Source organism: Trachinotus anak, unplaced genomic scaffold (assembly GCF_046630095.1).
Source record: "Trachinotus anak isolate AG129_WGS33_773 ecotype Australia unplaced genomic scaffold, CSIRO_AGI_Tana_v1 ptg000015l, whole genome shotgun sequence".
Lineage (NCBI taxonomy): Eukaryota > Metazoa > Chordata > Actinopteri > Carangiformes > Carangidae > Trachinotus > Trachinotus anak.
Window position 1 is genome coordinate 4050007 of NW_027273866.1, and position 23569 is coordinate 4073575.

The following is a 23569-nucleotide window of genomic DNA, read 5'->3' on the forward strand; positions in this document are numbered from 1 at the left end:
GTGAAACAACAAAGGCTGTGCATCTATTTCAGATTTGAATTTTCTCTTATTATCAGTGTGGACAATGCTTGTTAGCATACCACTGAGGACCTGTCATGTTGGTCATGTCCTCTGCATTTTTCTGAGAACTAGTGACCAAATTCAAGTTTCCATTCGAAAGTTAAAAACTTGCACATCGTGGTTACTTAACACTACTTTAAGGCTAAAAAAATAATCACTCTGATGAAAGATGGATTTCTACTAAGGCAACATCAATCCAAAGACAGATGTGGGTTTGTATGTGCAGACATGCCCTCTGTGTAGTAGCCTGGGCAGCCACAACTCTTCAGGGATGATGTCATGTTTTCGAGTACGCAACCTGCAACATCCGGGTCCTGTCTCAGTGGCTCTATGCTCCTCAGAAGCTAACGTTAGCTAGCAAGCTGTCAAGCTGTCAAGTGGAGAGGCTGGGACAGACGTTTCAGCTTCCCCCTGGCTTGGCCACTCAAAGCTCCGGCCCACAAATTTACTAGAAAATCTGCTAGAATATACTTAAGATCGCCAGCTGAGATAATGTAATGCAACACGGGCGTTCGCCAAGAGGGACCTCCGCGCTTACACAATTTATATGCACTGAGTCTTGAGTGACGATTGCTCTTTGCTAGCTAACTGGCTAGCTAGCCTAGCTAAACCGCCGCAACCCCCCTAGTTTCGTCGGTGTACCCTCTCTGGTGTGAACTGCGGCCAGTCAGTCCTGGTCACTGTCGGAGCTTCTGTTGCTGTCAACTGGTGTTTTGGAAATTTGGTAAGTAATAAAATGTTAACTCTTGAGCCAGCAACTGTAGGGGAACGTTGGGCAGTTAGCTACCTTAGCTAAGTTAGCATGTAGCCGTAGTACGTTAGCAAGGCCAAGGGTTCTCCTTGCCTCAGCGTTACGTTAGCAGATCATGGCAGAGGGAGGCCTGTCAAAGTTAGCTGTGAGGGACAAGGGTCAAGGCCCGCAACTAGGCAAGGCTATTTGTTTATTTGGGTTGTGGTTTGGACTTGCTACAGAGCTGACTTTTCGCGTTAATCCCGTAGCAAAAGCTGTTCTCACTGAGCAGGTTCATGGCGTAAATTCGCGCATAACAACGTTAAGTTAGTGTTGGATTTGTTAATTTTCTCGAAATTGTGTTTTGTTTATCGAGTAACTGGTCAGTCGGTTAGCTAACGTTAGCCCTGCAGGGATGTAATGATAGCTTTAAATAATATTACCTCGACCAGCTAGTATTCTGTAAGTAAGTGTTCTGCATAGCGAAGGTCAGAGAAATGCTGGTCAGCGGTGTATTCAAAATGCGATTAAATAGCTTAATTCATTTCACTACATTTCACGTTAAACTTGATCAGCCAGTGGTTTGAGGGCGTTTCAATTTGATCCACACTAGCTGTGTTCCTAATATGTAGCCTAGCAAAAATGTGTGGACAGGTCTACTATTTTTAGACTAGAGCAGGGTGCCTGAACTCAGCTCCAAGATGCTAATCATTTGCCACAAATGGATGGAGGATGTTCTAATTAATATTCAAAATTGTGCCCTTCTCAGTGGCAGCAGGCTTAAAGTATGTGAATTTTTCCAAGGCCCCTTTACACAGTAACACAATTAAACTGAATATTGCCACAAAGTTATCAAATTATTTTCTGTATTAGAAAACACTAAGTGTCTTCTGTTTATTCTTAATAGATTTTTCTCTTTTCATTTGTGTTACAGGTTTTAAGAGGGACACAATGGGTGCATTTCTGGACAAACCAAAGATGGAAAAATATAATTCCCATGGTGAGGGTAACAACCTGAGGTATGGGCTGAGCAGCATGCAGGGTTGGCGGGTAGAGATGGAAGATGCACACACAGCAGTAATTGGTCTGCCTCATAGCCTCGACCTCTGGTCATTCTTTGCTGTTTATGATGGGCATGCTGGCTCTCAGGTGGCCAAGTACTGCTGTGAGCACCTGCTGGAGCACATCACCAGCAACTCAGACTTCCAGAGTGCTCTGCAGGAGGACCCCTCTGTGGATAGTGTGAAGAATGGAATCCGCACAGGATTTCTGCAGATTGACGAACACATGCGAACCATCTCCGAGAAGAAGCATGGTGTGGACCGCAGTGGGTCCACCGCAGTGGGAGTGATGATTTCTCCAAGCCATATCTACTTTATCAACTGTGGCGATTCACGGGGGCTCCTCAGCCGGGGTGGAGCTGTGCACTTCTTCACACAGGATCACAAACCCAGCAACCCTCTGGAGAAGGAAAGGATCCAGAATGCTGGTGGTTCAGTCATGATCCAGCGAGTTAATGGGTCCCTAGCTGTCTCTCGGGCTCTGGGAGACTTCGACTACAAGTGTGTGCATGGAAAAGGCCCTACAGAGCAGCTTGTTTCTCCTGAGCCTGAAGTTTATGCAATAGAGAGATGCGAGGGGGAAGATGAATTCATTATACTAGCTTGTGATGGCATCTGGGATGTCATGGCCAATGAGGAACTGTGTGACTTTGTCAGGTCAAGGCTAGAGGTGACAGAGGATCTTGAAAGAGTCAGCAATGAAATTGTTGACACCTGCTTGTACAAGGTATGGCATGTCCACTAAACTTACACTGACATTTTGTTTAACACTTGTCTTTCTTGGTATCATGGTTGATTTAAATGACCTCCATGTTTGTTCTTCATTTTCCACAGGGAAGCCGGGACAATATGAGTGTTGTGTTAATCTGCTTTCCTGGGGCCCCAAAGGTATCTCCAGAAGCAGTGAAACGGGAGGCTGAGCTGGATAAATATCTGGAGGCCAGAGTAGAAGGTAGGGGAGAAAAATTATATTTTATCTTCATAGACCACCATAAAAAGTGGGGCTTTGGCATAGTAATTTCTTGTCATTTTGCTTATGTTACTTTCCTTGTTCGTTATAAAGCCCACATTTTCCTTATTTTTGCATTATCCTTTAAATGATGACAGCTTCAGTAACATCTACTCCAATAGAAAAGTTAGCAAAAGTGTATATACCAGAGCTGCACGTAGAGTCAAGGAATCCAAAAGTCTGTCTGAAAGAAAACAGTTGTTTTTCTTTGATTGACTTACGGTCACAGAACATCTACAGTGGTAAGGAAGGACAAAATTTTAAAATTGGCAAACACTTTGCTGAGTATTATCTAGGTATGTAATATTTTCCCTAACTATAATGTATTGTGATCTGCTTCATTAGACATGACAGATGGAATTTTTGAATGTGTGATGTAATTTAATTAGATCACACATAACATCTCAGGCAGGTCTCTATCAACAGTTTACAGTGTGTATGTTAGGTTCGTAATAGGCATGCTGGAGAGACTGGAGAGAGAGAGGGTGTGCGTTGAAACACCAACTGACTGCCTCAACGTTCAGTCTCTACACATAAAGTAAAGTTTATTAGCGCAACTTAAATGTGTTGAGATTTTATTTAAAATGTTAGCTAAAGGCCAATCTATTGGGAAAAATGTTACCTTACATACATACATACATACATACACTGCTGAGGCTGGAGAAGCAAGTAACTCATCACACTTGTTCTCACTTTGTGTAATTATGTGTTTTGGTCAGTAGACTTTGATCACATAAGCTTAGGAGTCCCAAGATTCAAAATACACACCCATCAATTACATTTACCTCTTTCAGCAAAGCACTTAACTATTTACAATAACGAGTTACAGTGTTACAGTACACATGAATGATATTTTAAGTGTTTTGAAAAATGGTGATGAGTTAATCTTAACACTCTTTGTTCAATCATGACTTAACAACAGTCAAGAAAAAAGTACTTGTCAACAAAACCTTTTTCTGGTGAATATTTTTCTGCTTTAGGTTCGGTAGATGGCCATAGGTGTGTTTTTATTTACAGAGGCCACAATCACAATTTTACCTCAAAGGGCTTTACAGTCAACACAGCATTCAAGACCCTCTATCCTTAGACCCTTGACTCTCTTCCAAGATGAACGGACATGCATCACTGTAGATGTTGTGTTCTGATACAAAAAGTATATACAGCTTCACTATCCTATTGGCGCTCTCTTCACTCCCCTTGACATTAATGAATGGGAGTGTTTCTATTATAAAATAATAAAACATTATTTTACATATAGATGCATGTTTTACCAACATTGTAATTGTACAAACCAATCAGAACATTTTTTATGGGCTCTTGTACATTCTTGTAAAAGGATCCAAAAGAATATAATTTTGTTTTCCTACAGAGATCATCAAAAAGCAGGGGGATGAAGGTGTCCCAGATTTGGTCCATGTTATGCGGACGTTAGCATCTGAGAGCATCCCCAACCTCCCCCCTGGAGGAGAGCTGGCAAGCAAGTGAGTGAACTTTGTGGTTAGAGTTGACGACAACCTCATCAAGCAATGATAAATCTTTCTTTTTTTACAGTTACAGTCAGTTAAATCACTGGGTCTCTTTTTTTCCTTTTTTTTAAAAATTTGAATGAAACATTTAATATTTATGTACTTTTTCCTTTCCCTTAGACGAAGTGTTATTGAAGCGGTGTACAACAAACTCAACCCCTACCGAAGTGATGACACAGTAAGTATCCTAGCTTGTCTTTTGCTCCCAGTAGGTGTGCTTTGTTTGGAGTATGCATGCTTGTTAATGTGTGACAAGCAAGTTTTAACCAATTTTATGCATGTCAGTAGTATTCAACAAGATGGAACAAGGAAGTAGGTTTGTTGTAATACTACAATTTTTCTATATGGGTGACGACAGCAGAAAATGATGTAATTGTTTGTCTTAAATAGTCATAGTAATTCTTCAGTCACAAAGCTTGCTTTAATTTTGACAAAGGACCACAAGTGCATGGCAGTCCTGTGCCAAAAAGGCTCAGTCTCGTACTACATGAGCTGATTTCAATAATTAGTGCTCATTAAATCAAAGAGGAAAGAGCTAATAAGTGAAATTATCTGGCATTTTTGTGGATGGAATAAAAACTGCATTCTCTTACATACTGATTTTTAAAGGGGTATTGCTCATTAGTTCTTTGTATACAAACAGACCACAAAGCTGGTGCCCTTGTCTACTCAGATGTCGTGCTTTTAAATTTTCATCAGATAAGTTCACTGGCTCAGCTATATAATTGTGCACATCTCATCTTGTCCTTGACCGTGAAAAATTGGCACTTTGTCTCAGTTTGTATGATGGACTTTTTGAATTACTGTCACACACGGAATTATTTCTGAAATTACGGTACCTTCAGAACCCAGACAGACCCTTGACTTGTCTGTATTATGTGGTGCAGCCTAAATACAAAATGGGCTAAATTGAATTTTTGTTTGCCACCAGTCTACACAGAGCTTTCCATGGTAGAAAGTGAAATAAGGTTCTTAGAAATGTTTGCAAATTAATTGAAAGAGGCTCTTGAGAAACCATATACAGTATTTGTTACTGTATTCAGTCTTTTAAGTGAGTAGTAATTTGATCCACCTTTGGCAGCATTTCAACCCTAAGGTCTCCTTGGACACATGTAAACTTTCTTAAGATTGTTACAATAATTCTTAATGAAATTTAAATTTGAAGTTGGGCCAAGGCACCAAACGACTTCAACATTCTTGTTGTTGCACGGTATTTCAAACTTAAAATATGAAAACATTAACATAGATTTGCATATCAACTTATTAATGATTTTTTTTGTTGTTATTCATTAAAAAATGAAGTGCATCATACAAAATTGAGGTAACTGCACTGTTGCATCTGTAGTGCACTGTGATTTTCTTTTTAATAAATCACTAGTATTTGGTACTATTTGCCATTTCTCCTTTAGAATTTGTTTATATTTGGCCATGTTTATCGTTAGTATTATTGTAGCTGCTGCTGCAAAAAGAAGTGATACTGTCAGGACCATGCTTGACAACACGTAGCATTGTGACTTAGGAGCTCTGTGGTTTTATCATCAGACCACAGACTCTTTTTGAGTTGTGCTCTCAGTCTATAGATGCCATCTTTTTAAACAACTGATGTTCTGTCATCCAGCTCTTTGTATTTTTCTTTGTAAGTTCCCCCAGTGACATCTTTCATCATAGCTCTCATCTGTTGCTATGTCTGAGTCGTCCTGGGTGTTGTGGTCCAACCTGTCCACCTAGCCCGGTTGCTCAGTTAGTCCTGGAGCCTGCTGTGCTTAGTAAAATTTCAACATTGTAGATAGTGTCTTATATATCCTTCCTGGATGTATCCATCCAAGTCAGTCTGTCTCTTAGTTCTATAGAAGAGACCTTCACATTAAGGCAAAGGTGTAGATCTATGCAGAAATCTTAATAGCCCTTTAAAACTCTTATTGTACCACCACAGAATACAGAAAAGACCATGGGATCATTAAGGCAGTGTAATTGATTACATTATTTTGTAAAACTTGTTAGAGTGACATTGTGGTCACTTTTGTAGAAAAACACAACATGTTACCAAAATCTGCAAAAAAGGATGTCGGATTTAATCACAAACACAGCTGCATACAGACTGCGTACAGTGCTAAATGTCAATAGGTCAGCCAGCTGAATACAACTTCTGATGCTTTGTGTATAATCTGTGACCAACCTTGGATACTCTGTGGTAGGTATATTTAATTATCTCTGTGAGAGTAATGATTATGCCTACACCAGAAATAATCACATTTTACAACTGCCAGTACCATTTCCTGGAATTCAGAAAGGGTTTTTTTTGTTTTTTTTTTACCCTTTGTTACTATCTAAGGGCTGGACCATGTGGGCAATTTTTCTAAATAGCAGCAATCATAATATTGACATTTTAAATAGGGGAGAAACCTCGTCTGAGATATCTGAGATATTACTGCTTTTGTCACCTGAGGAATTATTCTGCTTTTTAACACAACTTTAAGATCTGCACCATGCAGTTACACATTTTTTTATTTTGTTTGCTTGTCTTAAGGGAAAACATTAGTCAAAATACCTTTAGAAATGATATTGACCATTTCTTTCCATCAAAAACACAACAGTGTAAAACACTAACAAATTTCAAAAGTGTTTTAGAACAATAATAACAAACAAGAAATGTATATATAAAATTTTTATTCTTTGACCAAAAGAATCAACTTCACATCAACTTCATTAGTAGGGTTATAGTACTTGCATAGTATTTTGTTATACAGGAAAAAAAATTAAAAGTAAATTCCTATATTTTAAACGGTAAATAGTAAAAGTATAAAATACAAACTGTAAATGGACTGAATGCAGAGAAACTTTGGAGTGTTTTTGTTTGCTCACACTGTCGTGCTCAGCCATTGTACAGGAGAGCAGATTTGTGCAGCAAGGAAAGGATTTGCATTTGATAAGGTTTATTTTAGTAGATACTACTCCATTCCTGAAACCTCTCCTTAGGATCGACTAACGTGATTGTCAGTGGTGTATACCACAGGTAGTGGTAAAATAATAAGAATAATTGCAGCCATTCTGAGGATATGCTTTAATCTTAACATGTAGTTATTATATGAAATAAATCTAGCTTCAATTTTGGTGTTACAACCCAAAGTTTATGAATGAAGTAGTAACAGTCACTCTGAACAAGTTGATGCGTCAACTTGCGTCTCACAATAATAAAGTTATCAAGTAATCAACTCGCTTGTAACAGCCTCTACCTGTGGCAAATTATATCTTGTTGGTCAGTACAAGTTTCCAAACAGTGTCACTTCTTTACAAACCTAAAACAGTCCAAAACCTATGACTTGTACAATTTTGTTTTCATCCATGTTTGGTGATGAAGTATGACCATGTAGCTGACATGTGTCCTGGTCTGCTTTTTGAGTTCATCATATCCTGAGCCCAATCTGTCACATTTGGGCATGGAGGACATGCACATGTAAATAAATTCCAGCAGTATCTGTTTTACGTGACCGTAGACCATTCACAGTTAAATGGTTGAGTTTGTAGATCTTAAAACTAAATGTTGCATCACATTTGATTGTAATAGTTAAGAGTTTCCATATAATATATAGGCTCACCAGCCACTAGAATAGTAGTTTCATGAATTAAAATGTTTGCTATGAGTTCAACAAACAGTTAAATAAACTTAAATTATATACTTAACCACTGCTTGGTATGCTTCAAGATGGCCATGATACACATCAAGGTGGCCTTATAATTAAGTTTGACACATATCAGACAATGAGTAATTTTATATGGCCATGTTGTATGCTTGACAGGTTAATTAATGCTGCATTATAAATAATAGTACATTTGCTAAAACAATCTCCAGACGTCCAGCATTGCAGATGTTTGGGGGATAATGGTGTTTACACACGTCTATAAACTTCTGGATGATTTTTAGTATCTATCAGTTTGTATCGTACATGCTTAAACCTGTTCAACTCTTGATAGAGATCTCATGGATGTAGAGTCAGAGTCTGAAGGGTATTTTCCTTCCTCTCCTCTCTTATTAAGGACTCTGCATCCACAGACGACATGTGGTAACACAACCTCCTACCACTAACACAGCATAGAGTTTACAAACCACCATCCTCTCAAGACCCACAGCAGCTCAGCTCAGAAGTCTGTCTCTCCGTCACTCTGAGCTTTTGGTTTCTAAGAAGGGAATTTCATGGGAGGAGGAGGAGGAGGAGGAAGAGGAGTTGCATGCACACAAACCTGGAATAGTGCAGCACCAGTCCACTCTGGAGTTCAGGATCCTCACCGTCTTGTCTCCCATTTATGTTCACCCACCTAAATACTCTCCTCTAAAGTAATCCATAACAAGTGAGTCCGCAAGGTTTTCTTTCTTTTTGTTAAATAATCAGCTTAAGTAGTAAAATTTTTTGCTGTAATTAATTTGATTCACATTTCCTTGTGTGTGTTTGTATATTTCTGTTTTTGTGAAGTGCAATTGTCCTGTACAAACAGCCTGTATTTAATGCAGCTTGATTTTAAGTTAAAAAATGAAAGAAATGAAAAAGAGAACCTTTTATGCACTATCTGCCTTTTCCTGCTCTTCTGGAATTCTAACAAATGTCTGTTCAGTGGATATTACTGCTTGTCCTCCAGGCACAATGTCTCTGCGCTTTTACTTTCTTTCTTTCTTTCGTTCGTCCTTTCTTTTTTTTTTCTTTTTTTTTTTTTTCAGTTAGTCTATGCTCCTTTAAGAAACGGGTAAATTGTATAGTTGACAGCACAGTAAGCTCTCTATATCAAACCATTCAAATCCTAATTATTTTTCCCTGTGCTTTTTTTATTGTATTTTATTTTTGTAAGTGGTTTTCTGTACATGCTCAAATAATAATGGCAAAGTGTTTCTGAGTTTGGAAGTGTGAAGCAAAAAAAATCTTTTTTTTTTTTTTTTTTTTTTTTTTTTCATTTCTTTGAGGCGTCTGATGAAAAAATACCCCTGTTAACACGTTTGTCTGTGCGGATAGATACTTGCAAGCGTGCGTGGGTGCTTGTGTGTATGTATGTGCGCACGTATGTTAGTTTAAAGGCAGATCTGTATGTGCAACTCTAATTTAAATTTGCTGAGGTGGTTCAGACAACAGACGAGGCTGGAGCTCAAGGGAATTGCCCAGTGCTTACCCATTGCCTGCCCTTTTTTCAGCCATTGTTTCATATCAACCCAAGACAGGCTCTCACTACTTCTTATTCCAAAAAGCTTTGGATAACAGAGTTTACATGCTGTTACGCTATTTGAACAACTTCAAGCTATATATCAGAATTATACAGTGATCTGAGATGACACAAGTAGTTCAATTTACCCATGGTGTACAATGGTTTGCAGCTAGTCAAGTCTCGACTAATTTACACATCTATTGTGTCATATTTTAATATTGCTTTCTAAACATTCATTGTTACCTGTGCCCACTGTGGGTGCCATATGATTTATGATCAGTTGTTTCAGCTTTATGACAGCCTATGCCAAGTTTTTTTTTTCCATGAGATTCAATTTTTGTACGTGGTACAGATAGATTTTTAGCTTCTACCTTTAACATTTGATAATTTGACTGATGTAAACAGTTTAAGCACTGACTGTTTTCGAGAAAATCACCCATTACTAGTTTTAAGATAGGAGAAACTGTTGACTCTAAACTTACAAGGTTATTTTTCAAACCAAGAACAAATCCACTCACTGCAATGAGTTCTCGTGGTTGTATAGCACCTTTTTATTCCCATTGGGTTTGCTCTGCTTAAAACCCTCACCTAAGCCACCACAAGCCAGAGCACAATACAGTTTGCTGCTATAGTGTATGATCTATGGGTTCATTTTTTTTCCAGTTGATTCCCCTCTTGAAAAGATGAATAGTCATTGACTATATCTGTATCTAACACACACAGTAGATATATTTCTTGAAGAGAAATGGTTTTATTTCAGATTTATTTTCTGCTATTTTCTTTTTGTCTAAAATTGCATTGTTGGAAATTTATGTATGTATATATTTTTGACTTAAACTTTCAAGGAATAAATCATGTTGCTTGAGTTAGTTTTTTTTTGCCATGGACAAAATGTGATTCTGGTTTGTTCCACAATGCTTGAGATGGTTAGCTGAATTTTTGTGTGTCTTGGCAAACAAAGTTTCCCTCTAATCACTTGATATCCCTCTAATCAACACCGAGGGTTTTATTTATATAATACTTAATAGTAGAACTAAACTTGTGATTCTTCATTTATCAAAATGACAATCCTAACTATTTCACCACATTTAGGCTTGTGGTGTGTAGCAAATTATAAAATCTTTAACAAAGTACAGACTTTAACTTTGACAATAATTCTAAATTAGCTGCTTCCTTATATGCTTTTGTGGCAAAAAGGCCAAAGACCACTCAGAATTTAATTGTGAAGTCTATATTATGGGAAGTAATACTATAACAGAGAGCCTAGCTGTAACCCTGTAAAAGATGTTAAAAGGTTAAAAGTGTTAAGGTAGTAGAGAACAGCTTTATTTTGAAATTTTTTTTGTGTGTGTTGGCATTAGCTTTTAAAGGTACTCTGTGGAGTTTTTGCCCACTGGTGGTGCTGCAGAGAATTTTTTTGATGAGCGGATCCTCGCTCTACCAGCACCAGCAAGGATAAATATACAGGACAAGCACATGGGGTGACTTGAAATGTAGTCCTGCTGACTGCAGGAGGCAGTAATGTGTGTATCAACAGGTGGTGACATGGTAACGTGGTATAAAAGTGCCACTGAACCAATTAAAGACAATAAAAATGCAAGCTGATGTGAAAAATCCAGGCTTCAAAACAAAAAAAAAGCCTTTGAAAATGTTGTGAGGTATAGAAATGTTTTATAGGCCTTAAAGACAATGTTTTAAGCAATGCTGAATGTAAACCTAACCTCTGTGTTCACAGTGGAAACTCCATAAGGTACCTTTAAACAGTCTTACAAAAACATGAATATAAGTCATAACTTAGTAGATTTCCTTTTAAAGTGATAGCTAACTTTACTGTAAACATGTCAGTTAGGGAAATTGATTTCTTTGTGTTTGTTTGCATGAAAATGTGGTTTCATTTGTTGATTCCTTCCCATGAAAAAGCAAAAAATTGCAACAAAAAAGAAAAACACAGAACTGAAATGTCCTTCAATTCACATCTTTTTGTTTAAAACAAAAACTCGTTTTATTCAGTGTTTGCAAAAAAAAACAAATTAGTCCATATGAAAATGCCTTTTTAATTATTTTTTATCTAGGAAAGCAGTTTATATTTCATCTGTAAGCTCATACTTTGTGCTGCATTGCCTGTATTTGTTAAGCGAGTGCACTAAATGTCTCACTTATCAGTTAACAGTTTTCAGTACCCACCTGCTTGTTGCAAATCTGGTAGATGTTGATGACAAAGCAACATTTCATGCAATTTTTCTTCAAGCTTAAAAAAGAACAAATATATTTCCTTGCATCTTGAGGCCATTGATACCCTCACGCCACTGGACTGTCCTGCATTTTGCCCCAGAAATTGTACAATTCATGATGTGGCCCTTAAATGATGCAGATTCATTACCCAGTTTTAGACTTATTCCACAGAATCAAAATGTAGAATTTAAAATAGATTTTTTTTTTTTTAATTCAAAATTTCTGTAGCTGAAATGTAAGCAGATATTGATAGTGACTTGTCACATCTTAGTGTTATTTTAATTATATGAAAAAAAAAAAAAAAAATCCATCGCCTCACTGTTGCTTGCCCCGTTCCTAACTAAAAAACTACCCCTAACCCCCCAAAAAAATGAAAGAAAAAAAAAAGAAAAAAGCCCCCCAGCGTCTGTTCTCCTTGTTTTCATTTTTCATGAACTGAAATACCTCATAACATTTATAGGAAGTGTTTTTGTGTAATGTTATGTAGATCCAAACTGTTCATAAAGCAGATCACTTTAATCAGAGTAGTTCAACTTATGATTTTAACACTGAGCTATTTGAGTGGGGTAAGTCTATGCTCATGTACAGTATTTGACTGAATAGCACTGATACAAAACAAGTAATGATTTAAGTGGTGACTGCAAATGACAACTTATTTTAGTAACTAGGAACACTATTGGGCTTGTCGTGTAAGCTGATCCACCCCTCACAAACAGCGCCCTCAGATGCTCACCCGTCTCATTTCACCAACTTTGTCCACGTGTGTGATGCTCACTTAGCTCAAATCTAGAATTGTTGAGAGTTCAGGGTTTTAGAAATGTGAGATGTGTCAGAAAATAGGTGTGACTAAATGACTAGTCATATGCACTGATCATCTGTATAATCAGCTTTTTTTTTCAGGAAATTGTTATTGTAGAAAAAAGATTATAAAGCTATAACGCTATTAACAGAGTTACCTTTGGTTGCCTGGAATGCATCCTGTATATTCTTGTACTGGACTACCTGGCAGAAGTTGAAGAGATTTTAAACGCTTGCGCCCTCTTGTACATATTGATGTACCTCGGTGGTGGCGTTTACTGTGTGACCATTAGCAGTGGTGGTTTATTCGTCCCCTTACAGGGCGACCTGAGCCTCACTTTGCTGACCTTTTTCAGCTCATAAATAAGCTCACCGATTTGCCTTACCCAATCTCATGTTGCCCCCTAAAATACTTGTTCAACAAAACACTATGAGGAGTAATGCTGCTGACGTTACACTCTTACAGATTAAAAACTGTCTCCATGTTAGGGTACTTAAGCTATCAACAAAGTGACTTTGTCCTGGTTGTCACAAGGTACAACTTTTCAACCATCGCTGGTTTGTATGCTTTTTTTTTTTTCCTATCTTACCTGATTGAATTTCGGTCTTGAAAGCTTATTTGATTTTCCACTGCAGATGATGTCATACTTTTAACAAATGCAAGTGTTTTAACATGGTAACCTCGTAAGCATTCAAAATGTGCATACATACATTCATGTCTGCTATATTTATGATTACATTCAAGAATAGCTTTAGAGTGCTGTAGATAAGTATTGTCAATGTTTATTCAAATGCTTCTCAGAGGCCTCTGTGAGTGATTTTACAAAGTTCAATAACTGTATATTTTGTATTATGTTCTAGCTCCAAAGGAATGGCAAAAAAGGAAAATGTTTAAAAAAGCTTTGTTCCCTGAACTAAATTGTACTATTTGTGTTGTTGATTGAACAAATTGCATTCCTTGCTTGTGAATTGATGCATTTCTCTCCTTGCTCCTTAAAATTTCCCCCCTTCTTTCCCTCCTTTCTTTCATTTTTTAGCCTTTGAAGTTTGAATAAAATTTCTAGTTTGCAGAATGTATTACTAAATAAATGGGTTGTCATCTTGTACCTCTCATTTCATCACTTTTTATCTGTTTGGACTTGTTGCACAAGTGAAACTTTCTACAATTCTAAAGAGAAGAAAAAAAATGACCAGTCAAATACAGTTTACAGGGACAGCCGGAACTTAAAACTGCAAAGTGAAGCGTGTCTCTACTGTAAGAACCAAGGATGAATATAGGACATCATCAGACGTGTGTGTTAATATCAGAAAAAGATGAGTTGTATGAGATTCTTATTAAACAGTATGCCATGCAGTACAAGCTTTATTTTCATTGGAATCACATGATTCCAGACATATGTTGTTCATTATTCCTCTTAACCTGTGTTTTGACAAAGAAGAAGCTGCAGAAATAGCAGTTACTGTATTTCTTCTCTGTATCTGGAGTAGTTTGGACATTTTACTGTTTTTTCATTAGGTTAAAAGTGTAGAATGAAGTATAATCACTTTCTGGCAGTCCTCATGTTAGCTCCAGTCTGTCCAGTGTCTCATGTATTACCATTATATTTGAGTCACAGAGCTAAGCATCTGACTTTCCAAAAACAAATACCCAGAAATCTTTTAAAAGAAAAAAACCCAGAGTAATTTAACAACATCTGGATAAAAGCTATTCTGTCCACTGCACAATAAATTTTTTTTCTAATTTTTCAAGTTGTGCCTCTTTTTTCTAATCTAAGATTGTAGCTGGAAAATTCTTACCAATCCTGTTGGTATATTTTGATGTTTCTTTTTAATAGTCTTTATTGTAATGCAATATAACACGTTACTTTTTGTGTCAAAGGTTCTGTAAATGAGATTTTGAACAATATAGCAGCAAATAGCTATTCTCTACGTAAAGGTAAAGTGGAGTAATGAGTTGTAATCAAGTTCTTAGTTATGGTAGCTGGTCTGGCAGCGTGTGCATGTCAGTGCATGTACATGTGCATGCTAGTGCATGAGAGTCCCTCCCTGTTAAACCACTCCCCCCCACACACACACACACATTTATAGACTCAGAGCCATCGCCCACATGCTGGATGGCGGGGTTTTCAGGTGAATGCACCTTCCAGAAAGGAAGAAATCACTTTTTAGTCTAAAATGGCCTCCGACAAAGAAAAAGATGAGATCAGAGCACAGGTGGACTGGCCACGGGAACTACTGGGTCCATCCTGGTCAGCCTGTGGCCGTCAAAACATCCATAACGTTTTTCAAGGTTTTACTGACATATATTTGGTCAGTACCAGCCGATAAGTTCAAAGAGCTCAAAGTCTCCCCCCCCCAATCAAACCACAGTGCCAATACCGGTCTGCGTTTACCAAGATGGAGAGCCCAAGGAGCTGCTAAAAGGCTCCAGCTTGACTCTGAACTGGCTTTTTTTCTCCTCCATAAGTAACTTGATGGGTTCACAATGTTACACGTCTGTTTTCTGTTTTCAGCAACTGTTGCTAGTGCTAGCTAGCTCACTGCCAGCATTGCTGTGGAGCATACCATGGCAGTGCTAGCCTGGGCTAATGGTTGTGTCTAGGTTGTTTTTGGCGGCTCTTTGGTGGTGGTGTACGGTCACATCCAGTGGTGGCAGTGACGATCAGTTACAGAGCCTTTTATATTAAGGTGTGAACACCTCAGGCTCAAGATTTTTTATTTAATTTTTTAATATTTTTTATCATGTAGCGGACAGAATATTTTTCATTGAGATATCAGGAGTGTGAAATGATTCATGAGGGGCCTTCAGAGCAGCTGTAAATGAGCGCGTATTTATTTATTTTGGAAAATCTATGTTTAGGATTTGTGACTCAATTATGATGGTGATACATGAGAGGCACAAACAGGGGCTGTCCTCATGTTACACTTTGAATCTCAGCGTGTGATTTTAAGCTTCAGAGTGTACATGACAATTAACAAGCTCTTTCATCGCTGCTTGTTCTGAGCCCCATGAGCCCTCGAAAGCACGGCGGTGTTGTTGCCTTGTCTGGGTATCAGGAGCTGTGTTTGTCTTGCTGCCTTTTCTGTCAGTGTGTGGCGAGTGCACGTAAGGGGCTTGAGCTCAGAGGATAGGTCAGGGCAGTCCACGGCCACTGGGATTAAGAACCGTGGGAGGGATTACTTTAAATGTCAACATAATGTCACGAGCTGTGTTAGAAGGTCAAACGTTCAAACGGTGCTCAGTGGCAAGCAGTTAATAGATCAGGTACAATTTGAATTGTTGTGGCTTCTGAGATGAATTGACTAGCTTGCTCAAACAAACTATTTTTAACCATATTTTTGTGTAATATTAATAGATACCAAAGTCAGGTTAGATGTATAATGCAGTTGAAAGTTTGTTTTGTTACTCCAACAACTGTGAACATTGCCTAATTACATACAATTGTACATTTTATAAATTACTTTTCTATATGGGGTATGTGTTATTAGATATGGAACAAAATTTCTCCCATACTATAGTTTTCTCTTTTTACTCTATATCTGACTAATCAATTGCAAAAACAATGTCCTAATCAGGCAGCCAGCTAGCCAGAGGGGGGCAGTGTTAATAGCTGAGACTGATTTAAAAAAAAAAAAACAACACACCAGCAGTGGCATTCCACTTTGACAAACAGTCCCCTGAAAGTTAATTGATAGAAATAGTTAGTATCTATTTATTAAGTGGATGATGATGATGACAGCTTTTTGACTTTCAGGGTGTTTAGTCATAATGTCCTGATGGAATGAAAAGACACAAACAGCAGATGTAGTTCCACATAGTGGCAAACTAATGTTAATGGCCATTACCACTGTGTTAACTGCTTAGTATTAAATGTGTCCCCTCTGTGGCTTTGGGAACCTTTTCTGTCGGCTAGCTTTGTACTCTCAAATTGAAATATACTGGAAAAAAACATTTCTTCTCTAAATTGAGAAAAATCCTAACTCCTATCTAGAACAAGCTTGTTTTAAGCGTGTGCATTCCTCTTTCAGCCATTTGCACGTTACAGCTTCACAGAATGTGACTCATTAGATCCCGGGCCACCTGTGCACCCCTAATGAATCATGCTGCCCTTATATTCCTCCAAATCAAAAAAAAAAAAAAGTGCCCACGTCGGCAGAGGCCATCATCAAATGGAGCTGGCTCGTCATCTGCCCGCCATTGTTTAGCGCATGTCATGCTCTGCTTCGCATGGCGGAAAAACCCATTTGAGCTTGACTAATGCAGCCATGCAGACACAGCAGTAAGAGGTGGGGGTGGTAGGGCACACCACATACTCTGTGGATGGTCTCAACACTGAGGTCACTGAGCTCCACATTTGCTAATTTGGTTTGGAGTGCATCGGGAACCAGATTTTTCAGTGTTGTCCTGTAAAGAGGAGGCAAAAATGTGATTGAACTAAGCACAGGGAAAGCAAGGGAAGGGATGCCTCTATGGACGAGATGTTCGCCGATCAGAATCAAATCCAACAACATTTACTCCCCGTTCTCTAAAGCTTGTTCTTCTCCTCCACCTGCCATGCTTTCCTTCTCCATTTCCTCTTTCTGCGAGTGTTCTTGTTGCCCAAGGTCAGTCTGTCACGGAGAACACAAGCTTATCTCACATGGTTGCAGCGATTCAAAGATTGGTGTGTACAAACAAGCATATCAAGCAGGGGTGACATGTGCCCACCTCCCCACCCTCCTCCCTCACGCCCTCCTCTCTCCTACAGACATTGAATATGTCCTTCCTGCTCCCTCTGCTACTGTCTGTCTCTCTCTGTCTCTCACTTACACTCGGTGGGAGTGAGTGTCCCCTACATGAGGTGGGTTACACAAGCTGCTGCCCTGGGAATCCCAGGCCAGCTCATTATCCTGCACCCCTGAGACACAGCTCACTGTAAATTAGGACATAAAACGATGCAGGCTCGTTAAAGAGCCACAGATACACTCATTAGCATCAGCACCTTTCCTTGTTAGAGCCTGTATCAGCATTCGCTTCCACCACCACGTTGTGTCCTGTCATTCCTACACACTGACTGGAAGATTTAGGATTAATGTCAGCTCTAGCCAGCGGGTCAGCACTGTTGCGGTTCAGATACAGCACTGATTGATCAGTGGTGGCGGGAAGCTGTGGAATTCGTTGACAGCTGCCCACTATCCCCGCCACTCTTATCCATATTTCATTGTGTGGAAGGGGGAAAAAAAACCTGTCTCAGAATAACTCTTGTCTGGCAAGTGGCTGACTAGTTGTGTGTCACAGCTACAGGGGATGGATAAAATAACTGAAACCTCTTTCAGTACAGTGTCAGAGTCATGCAGTAGATGCCAAGTTGGCTGATTCTCTTAATGGTTGTTTTTTTTTTTTTTTTTTTTTTTGTTGATTTCAAGTTTTGATTGATCTTAATGGCTTTTTTTAAAAAGTGATGAATCAGTGGATTCTTTGTATGTTTGGTTACATAAATGTGATTGCTGGACAGACCTCAATTAAAGGGACACTTTGCCGATGTTACATAAAAGCCAGTGAAAGGTACCCTGTGGAGTTTTACATTACCGAGCAAATTTTTTTATGCGTAGGTCCACATTTTGTCTATCATGCACTTGCACAAGGATGCACATGCACACCCACCACCACTCAGTTGGTGGCAGTAACATGCCATCAAACTTAGCCATGCACCAACAAAGGCAGTGAAGAAGAAGACTGCTAACCATCAAACATGGATCCAAACAATCCATCTAAAATATGAAAAACGCATTTGTTGTTTGAGTAACAAAATGCATTTGACACATAGATCTCAAGGATACATACAAAGAGATTGAGCAGGTGAGAAACACAGAATGTAGACAGTTTTTTTTGTTTTTGCATTATGGGAAATGTTGGATGCAGCATTTATAGGATTTAACTCGAACTACGGGCTAAAAGTCAGGATATTTTGGACTTCTCTACAACAGTTTTGAGCATTTTTAAAAAATATGTCTCTTGCAGGTCCCTCAATTTTATGGAAGTGCAATACTAAGTCACTGTAGTAGCTCCTTAAAGTTGAGAGAATCCTGTTAATTGATATTTATCCTAATATCTCTTGCAATCCATACAAGATTGTAATTTATACCTACATTGCTGGATCATCAGTTGCAAACCCCAACGGCAAGGAGAGAAATTTTTAAACTAATGCCTTAGGGAAAAGGAGCAGTGGTCACAAGTGTATGCCAACTCATTGGCACTTGAAAGACTTCACAATCCTACAAAGGCCTCATCAAAACACGGCAGAATTCACCCCTAGCATGCAGAAACATAAGAAAGGAATGGAATTCAATTCTGTCTGTAAAACAGGTTAAATACCCATTTATCGATGAGTTCTCTTAGATGTTTTTTCTGGATGGTTAGGCACTGTGGAAGGCGTACGGTATTTGTTCAGTACCTTTGTGGCTTTCTTCTGTCAATCTATACTAGCAATTTTCTTCATTACGCTGTTCGTGTAAAACCAACTATTGTCGTTTACTGTGAAAATGTGACTGATGGCAAATTGTTTTTCTTTTGTACCTGGGTAGCCTTTTTTCAGTTCCAGCATGCTATCTTGTCTGTGATTGGGCTGTGGTGTGATGGAAATGTTCATAACTGTCTGTGGGTGTCTCATGGGCCTTCAACATTAATGGCTTTAAAAAAAGAAAAAAGAAAAAAAAAAACAAAACATCAAAACATCACAAGGTGTTGGTCCCTTTTTTTTTTTTTCTTGTACCGACCTGTCTTTTTCTTCTCCTCTGCATGCTGACTGACATCTGGTTGCATGCAGCCCATGGGTGACTAAGTCAGTCCTCCCGCATGTCTTCATTTCATGTCATTTGCATCTATAAACTTCACTTCATCTGCACCCTGCTCTTCTCCTCCCCAGGACCCAGACATCCTCTTCTTCCGTGGTTTCAGTTAAAACAAGAACTAATCAGAGGATGTCGAGCAAGCATTTGTTACATATTTGTCCATCATCATAATTATGTATCTGCTCTGACTTCTTCGTTTGTTGAATGTGTTTTCATCAAGTTGCACATCTGTCATGCCCAACCAACCATTCAACATTAGATCACCATATATTTTTACCCATTTGAACTTATCCACACCTGTCCTGACCATTGCATAACATCGGTCAAAAGAGCAGCTTTAATGCTAATTTTAAAACTATATAAGACTCCGGGCAGGGATGGGAATTAACCTAGTCCTCTATCATGTAGCTTATTTTATCTGGTCATTGTAATGGTAAATTATTATGGATGAATTTGATTGGAGATGAGCTGGCAACCAGATATACACATCAATCCCAGCGGTGTGTGATTCTTGAAACCTCAGTGAAGCACCAAAACAGCAGGCTCAGAATAGTGTGGTTATTAAGGTGCCTTGACTTCAGTTGCTCCTGTAGTAATAAAGAAAGTCATGTAGTTTGACTCTCCATTTCAATAACTAACTCCATAACTTATTGGCCGATTGGTTAAATACATTATTAGTGAATTTAAACAGGTTATGTTGTTAGGTGTGGGACAGAGATAAGAGAGAGCATTGCAGGGGCCTTGAGGCAGATGAGCAGTATGAACCTGTGAAATTCACCACAGCTAAAAGGAAATTATAGAAGACAGCATCATCATGGCCAGCTAGAATTAGTGCTATAACACCTGCAGAGGAAAAAATTGACCCATGAGAGGACTGCATTTGTTTTTATTCCCCATTTATTCCCTTACATGTGGTTTTACTTTGCCCTTATTTATTAAACATGTAACTAGTTTCAAGGCAGCAGTTGACATCTTAACTGGAATCCACAAATTATATGTTGAGTCTCCAAATAATGTCAGCAAGGAGGTTATTCATGTGATGTTTACATGTGTTACTTTATCATGGCTCCAAAAAAATCTCAGCGGTATCATACTAGTTGGGCTCTTACGGTACTTCCACTCGCAGTTAGTAGGCGACTGATCTGTTTTAGATTTTGCTGCTAAAAGCTTTATTTTATTTTTAGTCTTGTTTTGCACTTCCTCACAAGTTTCATCCATTTCTGATCAGATCAGAGCTTCTTCCTGCAAATATTTAGTCAAGATGTTCACCTGCCGAGATACTGCTTTTTTTTAGCATGTGTAAATTTCCTTAACATACACTAGAAACAGTAAACTCCATCTTTAATGTAATCAGGCCACAAAGAAACTACAAGAATGGGAAGGGTCAGGGACTGAGCAGGCTGACTATGAGGCCTCGGTTTTCTGAATGGATGTAGTATAGCTGTAGCATTAACTACTGCTGTGTATGACATTATTCCACTGTGTAAAAATCATCACAATCAATCACGTTAAATGTTAAAGGGCATTAAGCAAGGCTTTGAGTGCACGTTTTCAAAGCCCTCCATTCATGGTACCAGTAGGTCTGACTCAAGAGAAATCAAGTGGGTTGTGTTCCTGTCTTGGTCCATCACACGACTCTGTCGTGCTTTTGTCAAGTTACTAACCTCACCACATGACTCATAACTGAATAGTCTGTGGTAAACAATGGTGCTGAGCTAAGTTACTGGTTCTGAGGCTGTATCTAATAGGTGAACAGGTAGTGTGTGTTTTCATTCCTGCTGTTATGACCACAGAATATTTAACCGACAGCCTTTGGATCAGCACTTACACATCCAAGCATTATCACTGTACTGTACTGTATCTCCAGGCCATGTTTGTGCCCCGAGTGATTGATAGGAACATCTCCAATATCTGAGTGACAAAACATTGTTCTGTGTGAAACCTGTGTCCATGAATAAAACCTTGAACACAGCTGTCACCCCATTGTATCTTGTGTTACATGTAAGCCATTGTAAGCATTCCTTACTGTGTTGTAGGTCAGTAGCAAATTAAGACAAGGTGACATCGCTTCCTTTAAGTGACATCTAAGAGGTTAAGTGCCTTCAGTCTCTTTGTCTCTGTCATAATCTCCCACTATGTCTTTCTTCCTCCTTCACACAAATACACTCATTCTCATATAACACTGCAATTTGCTTTGCTTACACTAACCAAACTACAAGAAGGAAAAAGGTCAGGGACCGAGCAAGCCTGACTATGAGGCCTCCATCTTCTGGATGAATGTACATTTATGCCTCCATTGTGTAAAAGAATAGTGAGTGACTAACATTCAGCACTAAATGTCAGCCTTAAAGAATTTCTGCTGCATATCAATGAACCAAATTATAATTTGTCAAGGTCTTATTTGAATCTATATGCTCCCACACCCCACATTATACCACCATACCATTTGTTACCATAATACCATATGTTATACCATAAGATTGTCACTGGCTCCATTTTGTGAAGTTCTGACTGTTTTTTCAGAGTTAAGTAAAATTATTTTGTGTTTGTTTATTTTTTGTTTTCGACAGTCATCCCCTTTTACACTATTATTCAGACACTGCTGGGAAATATTTTATATTTTCAGTCTTTTTTGTCTGTAGAATTTACTGGATAAATGAGGAGAAACCTTACTGAAAGTTTGACATCTATGTGATTTTTTAAATTTTTTTATTCAAGTTTACAAAGGTGTTTTATTTGAATTCTGTCCTTAATATAGTGTCTAGCTGAATCCTCACAAACCACTTCTATTAGATGCACTTCTTTGCAAATCTGATATTAAATGATTGATTCAAAGCTAGTTACAGTGTCCCTGAGTCAGGGAAAGTTGAAATTAACAGCGGGAAGACCCTTAAATATTCATTTTTCAGCATTTAATTGAAAAAATCAAATCAAATTTCTTTTACGACACGTAATAAACAAAAAATGGACAGTAAAAGGTGCAACATTTCAACATACAGTATAGGGAAATAAGGGTATTCTCACGTATATTCAAAATGTTGATTGTGTGAATAATCAGAATTGAGGTTTTGAGTTAGGAAATGGTCATAAAGCTGTACTGCCAGAGTGTGACTTCCTGTCTTGTTCCTCTATATTCTTGGTACAATAAAAAAAGCATGGGTTCATGGGGTGGGCAGCCTGTGTTGGCAAGAAACTCAGCCACACAGCAACAGCACAAACAGCCATTTTTCCCTCTGCAGCAGCAGCAGCAGTCATTAAGGCATCTTATGACTTTCCTGTCCAAACTGGGAATTATTTTTTGTCAATGAGGATTGCTCTAATTTGGCCACAAGCTTCTTTGCTGTTTTTTGTGAAAGGGTTCCCTCATTCACCACTATTCATATGAGGAAACTACCATTGCGGGTCTGTGCCCCAGTTGTATAAAGACACGTTATTGCCCTGTCTGAGTCTTATACACAAACAACAATTCATCAACAGGTGTGGGAAGAAATATTTTTTTTCTCTGCAGAGGGATGTTACTTTTGGAGTGTGTGGGGTAAGTGTGAGAGAACAAAAGTCGCTGGCAAGGGGGCATTCAGCCTGCAGAAGGATTTCCCCACTCAGCAGAGGAAAGAAGAGAAGGAAGCATTGATACAACTGGCTGTGCAGAAGCATTTATAAAACTGAATTAATTGCATGTCTTTGTTATTTAATAACTCATGAGATTTGACAATGATCATTAAAGTTTAAAGTCAGTTGTAAGAGTAGTATAAATTTGAATTAACCCTCTGACCCTCATATTTAAGCTTTACCTTCACAACCCTTTTGTCATGTAGTAAGAAACCTACAGATGGAGACTAATGTTGGTTTGTTGTGACTTGCTCGAAACAGCGTTCAGCCTATTATAGGCTGCTTCCCAAAGGCAACAAAACTTGTCTTTTACAATGAATAGTCGCCACAGAAGCAGAAAATGTTTAAGTACCACATATGCACTGAAAACCATTCATGTGAAATCTTAATACATACTTTGAGGAAACATTAAAGTTGTAGCTTTGGCTTGCTAAGGTGTGACTTGAATTGGGGAGGAAGATAATGGGGAAGGCAGATGAAGCCATATTAGTGGTATGTTGATTTGTAATGGTGGGATGCTTGGCCT

At 38.5% G+C, this 23569-nt stretch overlaps 1 protein-coding gene across 2 annotated transcripts; it reads left to right on the plus strand.

Annotated features, from left to right (window-relative positions):
* The first annotated feature begins 369 nt into the window (after window positions 1–369).
* Window positions 370–21412, plus strand: ppm1aa (protein phosphatase, Mg2+/Mn2+ dependent, 1Aa). 2 transcript variants are annotated; one of them, XM_071497562.1, is made up of 6 exons: window positions 370–784; window positions 1725–2578; window positions 2686–2803; window positions 4230–4341; window positions 4507–4564; window positions 19509–21412. In XM_071497562.1, the coding sequence occupies exons 2-6, from the start codon at window positions 1742–1744 to the stop codon at window positions 19542–19544; spliced, it is 1161 nt and encodes a 386-aa protein (XP_071353663.1). In that variant the 5' UTR covers window positions 370–784; window positions 1725–1741; the 3' UTR covers window positions 19545–21412. The 2 variants fall into 2 exon arrangements, with proteins under 2 accessions (XP_071353663.1, XP_071353664.1); XM_071497563.1 differs by lacking the exon at window positions 19509–21412 and adding an exon at window positions 8422–13709 and having other exon boundaries at window positions 372–784.
* The last annotated feature ends 2157 nt before the right edge of the window (window positions 21413–23569 follow it).

Excerpts from the sequence above, each read along its gene's own strand:
- ppm1aa (XM_071497562.1), top strand. The coding sequence starts at position 1,742 with ATGGGTGCATTTCTGGACAAACCAAAGATGGAAAAATATAATTCCCAT. Across the intron at positions 4,342-4,506 it reads GGAGGAGAGCTGGCAAGCAA|ACGAAGTGTTATTGAAGCGG; the intron begins GTGAGTGAACTT and ends CCTTTCCCTTAG. Across the intron at positions 4,565-19,508 it reads CCTACCGAAGTGATGACACA|GACCCAGACATCCTCTTCTT; the intron begins GTAAGTATCCTA and ends TCTCCTCCCCAG.